This window comes from Ascidiella aspersa, chromosome 5 (assembly GCF_963924565.1).
Source record: "Ascidiella aspersa chromosome 5, kaAscAspe10.2, whole genome shotgun sequence".
Taxonomy (NCBI): domain Eukaryota; kingdom Metazoa; phylum Chordata; class Ascidiacea; order Phlebobranchia; family Ascidiidae; genus Ascidiella; species Ascidiella aspersa.
In genome coordinates, this window is record NC_139451.1 from 31,294,865 (window position 1) to 31,301,323 (window position 6,459).

Below are 6,459 nucleotides of genomic sequence, written 5' to 3' on the forward strand. Positions count from 1 at the left end.
CTAGTTCACGGACTCCCAAGGGGTCCATGGACCCCAGTTTAAGAACCCCTGGTTTAAAATATTAACAGCTAAAATAAATATAGAAATATTACATATGTTCATCTTACATAGGAACATGTTAAATTCGTCATACAACAACTATTTGTACTTGGTTTGTAATTTTATATTTCAACAAAATATGATACTTAAAAATTCCAATCAAATAGAAATTTAAGCAAAATACATTTCCTTGTTGTTATTATTGGTCACGGATGGCTGGTTACAACCGTCACGGTCTAATGCATATTTTCCGCCAACATAAACAACAAATACAAAAAATGCACCGAAGTTCAAAGAATTTCATTTATCACCCATTTTTTGCAATTTTTCGTCAACTTTCTGTCAAAACCGGTAAAAGAAATGCGGTTCAGTCAGTTTTATTTTATAAACTTTCTATGCCGCAATTGCATTCCCGAGAACGAAACTGCAAAGAGGAACTAAACTTTAAAAATGACCACACCTTTGTTCGCCGAGCAAGAAAGCCAACAGTTTGTGTCATATCATGTTTGCAGAGTTTTTAAATAGCTTGTAAGTTGTGCTTGTAACGTTTTGATATGTGATGAATAAGCAGGAAGAGGCTATTTGCCCAGCTCACCCTTTACTAACTTCGAAATTGGCACTACTGTAACCGAATCTGCAAAATTACAACACTATTTATTGTTAAAGCGGTTTACAGTAGTGCAGATTTTGAAGTTTGGTAACCGGATACTTTTCAAAGTACAGTAAGCGGCTTGGGCAATAAATCATATTGTTATTTTTCAGCGCTGATCTACAATCCCACCACATTTTTTCGTCCAGGGTTTTATATTGGTAACAATTTGGGGTTTTGGTGCTGGTTAGCATTTGGGTGGGTTAAGGAATATTATTAAATAATAAATATAATAATACTCAACTCTCCCAAACACTAACCGACACCGTAACTCAAATTGATAAGCGTAGTATAAGAAATAAAGGCTGCACTGAGCTGAGCAAAGCGTGAAATTGCTTTCACTACAGCTGCAATAAGCTGTGCTGAGCGTAAAAATAGCTCCAAAACATAACTTTTTTTCTATTGCTGCAGTGGGATTGAGTTTAGCAAAGCGTGAAACGCTCGCCATAGAATTTAAATGCAAATTAAGCTTTGCTCAGCTCAGTTCAGCTGTAGTGTAAACGGGCCTTATTACATAGCTTTTACATCAATTTTACACTGCATGGACCAGCTTGTTCTTCCATATATGGAAAATGGATTGACTGCTTTCTTCGGTGCAGGAATGGATTTCCGGGCAAATAGCCTCTTCCAATATTACAATATTTTAATTCGTAGTGCAGCCAACGTTGGTCCCATAGTTAAAGTCCGGTGTCCTGTTAAGTTTTCTTCCACACTGCGACATGGCAACAGCAGATGTCTTGACCACATTTCGAGAAGATTTCACAGAAAAACCTGATATATTGGAACTGCTTAACCGGTAATTGAATTAATCATGATAGCGATTGTGCCTTCTAGAAAGACTATTCTATACGACAAGATGTTTTTTAACTTAAACATGTGGTGAGCAATAAACATTAAACCAAAAAACATGCATTACGACAGCAGCTCTGTCATTCTTGCCTGAAATAAAGAAAGGTTTAGGGTTCAAATATGTCAACCTTTGTTTTTATGATCCAGTATTCCACTTTGAGCAACCCTGTTGATCGCAGTATAATATAATTCAGCTGAAAATATTGGATCAAATGCTCAGTATTTTTTTTTATTTGTTTATGTTTTCTATGCTGCATAACTTATCACTGTAACTGTTGTAAAATAAACCACTAATCGCTGTATCTCTTAAGTTGCCCCTGGTGTGTATATATAAGTCAATTTAAGTCAAATGTAAGAATAAACAGAACGGCTTATGTTCTATGAAAAGCGATTCCAGGTATTAAAAACATTTTCTGTCTAGAAGTCAACAATTGGCTGTCTTGGCTGCCATAAGGGGCTAAAGTGCAGCAATGTAGAATCATCTCACTTGTGCCTTAAATAAGAATTTCTTTATATAAACTGTTGCTGCCAGACATAATGAAAAACAGCTCCTCTGGTAATTGTAAACATTTCAGCAACCTATTCAAATCGCCTTCTTGAATTTCTATTTTTAGTGATCGCAAGTTTGAAAAGCAGTTTTGTGATGCAACCCTCAAGGCGGAAACGAAATGTTTCGCGGTTCATAGAGTTGTGCTTGGCCTTACGTCAGAGTTCTTTTGCAAACTTTTTACAACTCCGGTAAGTTATAATTAATAAATCAAGTAATATTCACATTTTTTGAAGTATGTAAATAATTGTCTGTTAAGGGTTTATTAATTCCTACCTTAAGAAGTTAGTTGTAAAAGCTATGTTTTCAGTTCTTGCACTTTCAAGATGGACCAATTTGATTCTTATTTGTTACCATAATTATAATTGCTTCAACCAGCAAAATCAGATTTATTCTTGTGCTACCTGCTATGTTTTTTCCATTTTTTACTTTTCTATTAATACATAAAAAAAATTATCTTTTTTATTTTATATACTAAATCAGGGTGGTTGAAGATTGAAAGCATCACGGGCCATAATATTTTGTAAATATAGTTTGTGGGCCACATACACAAAGCCAGTGCTCTTTAACCTTTTTTGGTTTGGTGAACCCTTAAAGTTGTTGTGACGAACTCATGCACCTGTTTCCTTAAAAGGTAAAAAGCGATATGAAACATCATTTGCATATTAATACAATCATGTTAATTAAACCGAGCTGAGCTGCCGAAGTTTTACCCACTGTCATTGAGAGTTCGATTATGGCGACAGGCTGCTTGCGAGTACTATTGCCTGTCATAAAACAGCATTCAAACTTTATGCAAATAACGCTAAAAGTTTGTGATACACCTTTGTATACCTTTTTGTATCGGTGCGCCCTATACATATTTTTGTGCACCCTAGGGTGCACCGTGCACACCAGTTGAAGAGCATTGCACTTGGCTACAGGCATGCATTATATGGATTTTGTTTGGTCGCCAAAAAGTGTTTAAAGTTGACTTCACTAAATTTTGTCAAAAGGCACCGTCGTAATACACATAAGCTTAGGAAACCTGCTGCTAAGCTTTTGTGCTTTTCTGCAAATGAAATCGAGTTTAGATGACACAGGAAAATTTGGGCACGCATAGGGTGAAAAAATCACATGTTTTGCACAACTTTTAATTATTAGAAGGTCATTGAAAAAGCTTTTATCGTCAAAATTACAATGACTTTAGTGATTTGGACAAAAATGTATTAACCAAATTAAATTAGCTGAGATTTTTTTAAAGAGTCAGGGCGCTAACCTATAATCACACAGTAAACTAGAAAAAAGCTTCAGAATGGTGATATTATATTTTATCGTTATTTAGTTCAAAGAAGAAGATAAGACAAAAAACATTTTGACTAGTTTTGTTCGGTATAATATGGTACACTTGATCTAAAGGGTGTACACCAAGCCATGCCTTCCCCCTAACTATATTTTTTACCAACTTCAATAATATTACTGTAAAATTTTCTCACGCTTCTATTTTTTTGTTGTTTTGTAGACATTGGCAGCTCAAATTCTGTGCATATACCATTGCATGCTTTCACAATAATTGGACATTTAGTATAACAGGCCTTTGATATAATACATTTAAGTAATAACAGACTTGTTTAATATTACATTTTTTGCAAACATAAGTAAAGTTTTATAATCAAGAACCCAGAAATATACCTCTTAGATCTTGCCTATAGCAACAGGTTGATGCAGGGTGGCTCAGACTTATTCATTACTTGCATGAATCCATAATGATTTGGCAAAATGGCCGTTGTATTGTGCGTAACATATATTTTCTGTGCTTCGTGTGAACTTTCTACTTGATTTTTGTTATGCAAGGCACTGGACAGTTACATAAAGTGGACTAAGGTTGAAAACCACTTATATAAATTTATATAAAGCTGGTTAACACAACTGTTCTAAAACATAACGAAAGGTAGCATGGCTGTCTTGCCAAACCCCTGCATCCGAATTTGATGAGTGATCGAAAACCAGTTTATTCAATAATCTAACTCGAAAAATGTAATCGTAACAAAACAATTAAAACATGCTTGCTTTTTGTAATCACTTACATTTATTTCATTAAACCCTGAAACGCTACGCATTACAACAATAATGCTCCATGGGCCACGAACATTGATGTCGCAGGCCACCCGTGTACTAAATGATAACGTTGGCCAGAAAATATGAATTCACATTATGTTATCACATGTTACTGTTCAGATGAAAGAACAATTTGCTGCAGTGATCAACATAAAAATGACAGATGAACAACTGGAGAGACTTTTGAATTGCATTTACACTAATGATGTGCAGATTACAAATGAGAATGCATTGGAATTGCATGAGGATGCTGACTACACACAGATTGAATGTATTAATATTAATCTATTTTAATTTATTATTTCTTTACCTAATTATAAGTGAGTAAATATGCAGAATAGTTTTAATTCCAGTATGTAATGTCCTATTTAACAATTTTAACTGTATAATTATTAACAATAGTCTCTGTTTTTAAGTTTCATACCAATATTGGGAATTTCAGTTATTTAATTAAATTTTCTAACACACTTTTTGTTTTTTATAGTTCTTACATCCAACTGTGCCAAGTACATCTTGCAAATGGTGGGTGTTGATAATTGCTTGGAAATCCTGGCTCATGCCCAGCGATACCATCTCACCGAAATAGAGGAAAGAGCAAAACAAGTGATACATGAAAACTTTGAAGATGTTGTGCAACAAGATGACTTTAAACAACTGGATATTGACTCTATGTCTGCAATAATCAATCATGAAAATACCAAGGTAACTTAAACATCACATTTTTCTTCCAAAACTTACCCTAGTTTTGGTTCAACTTTTTAAAACCTTTATGTGTTTGTAAAAGGAAATTGTTTTTCATAACATCACTATACCATCTTCTATTCGTGTTAGTGACATAATCAATTATAAAGGTGCCCTGGAGTTAAAAATATCAATTGGCAATAAAATACAAAATATTATAACTTTATATTTTATTTCCTTAGTTGATTTATGTTTTGCAAAAGAATAGAGATAATGTTGTTACTTTTCATCTTAAAATTGTATTAGTGATTCAAGTTTATCAATGATCAAGCTACTCCAGTGTTCAATGATCTACAAGTGCGATGCTTTAGTTGTTTGTTGGTAAACTTTATTTAAATAAAACAATGTCCTTCTGAGCAATGTTTTATTTGTTTAATTTTTTGTGGGGAATTTTGTGTTTGCCTTTTACTCACAGTGCATCGTATTTATCCATACATATTAATCAATCTTATGTAAAATAAGTTCCAACTGATAATAGAAATCTTTACTTTGTTGTAGGGTGTTTTATTTGCTTGTATATTGTTTTTAGATATAAAGCAATACTTTATATATGCAATCACCCTTTCTTGGTTAAAGTTTTTCATTTCTATATCAGATTACTTGCATATAGTTGCATTTCAGTTTTGGGACTGACACAGATAACACCATTGTATTAGATAAATACCGATGCTTAGCATTGGCGTATGGTTGTTTCTCAACTCGTTCCCTTCTGAGCTTGTGAAGCTCAGTTGGTAGAGCGACGGCCCCGGCTAGACCGAGGTCTTGAGTTCGAACCTCACTGCAGGCTAGTTGTTTTTCTAGCATGCCCTGCTTGCATTATAGATCAACAGATTTAGTGAGTTCGGAAAGGCTTTCGATGTGCTTAGAAATACATTTGGGATTTTGAGTATCTGTTCAGTTTTAATCAGACATCCTTAATACTTGTCTAGATTATAACCCTGCACTCAATTCCCATTTTTAATCCACTTAAAGCACACAAAGCATTTAATATTGTACTCTTCTTGTATGTCACAGTTTATGTTTTTTCTAATCATTTAGAAACAAGGAGAGTCTGTTTTCACTGGAATTATTCAATGGGTTCACTTCAAACTCTCCAGTCGTAGGGAACATTTTGTGAACCTCTTCTCTCAACTTGACCTTTCAACTCTTTCTTGTGAATTCTTGCAGACCACTGTTATTGACGAGGTTGGTGGAAGTTACTAGACTGACCCAGGCTTGTTAGCCTTAAATGACAGAAGTGTTGTAATTGTTTATACATTATTAAATGGAACGAAGTGTTTGCTAGAGTACTATGAGCTTGATATTTAATGAAATGTAACACAGTTGTTAGCAAGCCAAATAGTCATCTGTTATATTTAGTTTATGCATTTCGTGTTATAAACTAAAGCACTTTGCTGATGTTAAGAGATATAATCAACTTTTAAAAAAAGGTAATTACCCAGATTCAGTAAGCAGGGGAATTAATGTAGATGTAAGATGCCTGTTATTTGTTATTTAGATTCTTGTTAGTGAGAATTTTGCTTGCTGTCGTGCTGTG

The 6,459-nt window shown here is 34.1% G+C and overlaps 1 protein-coding gene across 1 annotated transcript; it reads left to right on the top strand.

The window, feature by feature from the left end:
- The first annotated feature begins 1,399 nt into the window (after positions 1-1,399).
- Positions 1,400-4,892, top strand: LOC146146334 (kelch-like protein 12). The gene is made up of 4 exons (XM_083390067.1): positions 1,400-1,484; positions 2,152-2,275; positions 4,302-4,452; positions 4,666-4,892. The coding sequence occupies exons 1-4, from the start codon at positions 1,408-1,410 to the stop codon at positions 4,890-4,892; spliced, it is 579 nt and encodes a 192-aa protein (XP_083246193.1). The 5' UTR covers positions 1,400-1,407.
- The last annotated feature ends 1,567 nt before the right edge of the window (positions 4,893-6,459 follow it).

Bases quoted from the DNA above. Each gene is read 5' to 3' on its own strand.
- LOC146146334 (XM_083390067.1), top strand. From the start codon at position 1,408: ATGGCAACAGCAGATGTCTTGACCACATTTCGAGAAGATTTCACAGAA. The intron at 1,485-2,151 runs GTAATTGAATTA...TTCTATTTTTAG, and splicing joins ATATTGGAACTGCTTAACCG to TGATCGCAAGTTTGAAAAGC. The intron at 4,453-4,665 runs GTATTAATATTA...TGTTTTTTATAG, and splicing joins TGACTACACACAGATTGAAT to TTCTTACATCCAACTGTGCC.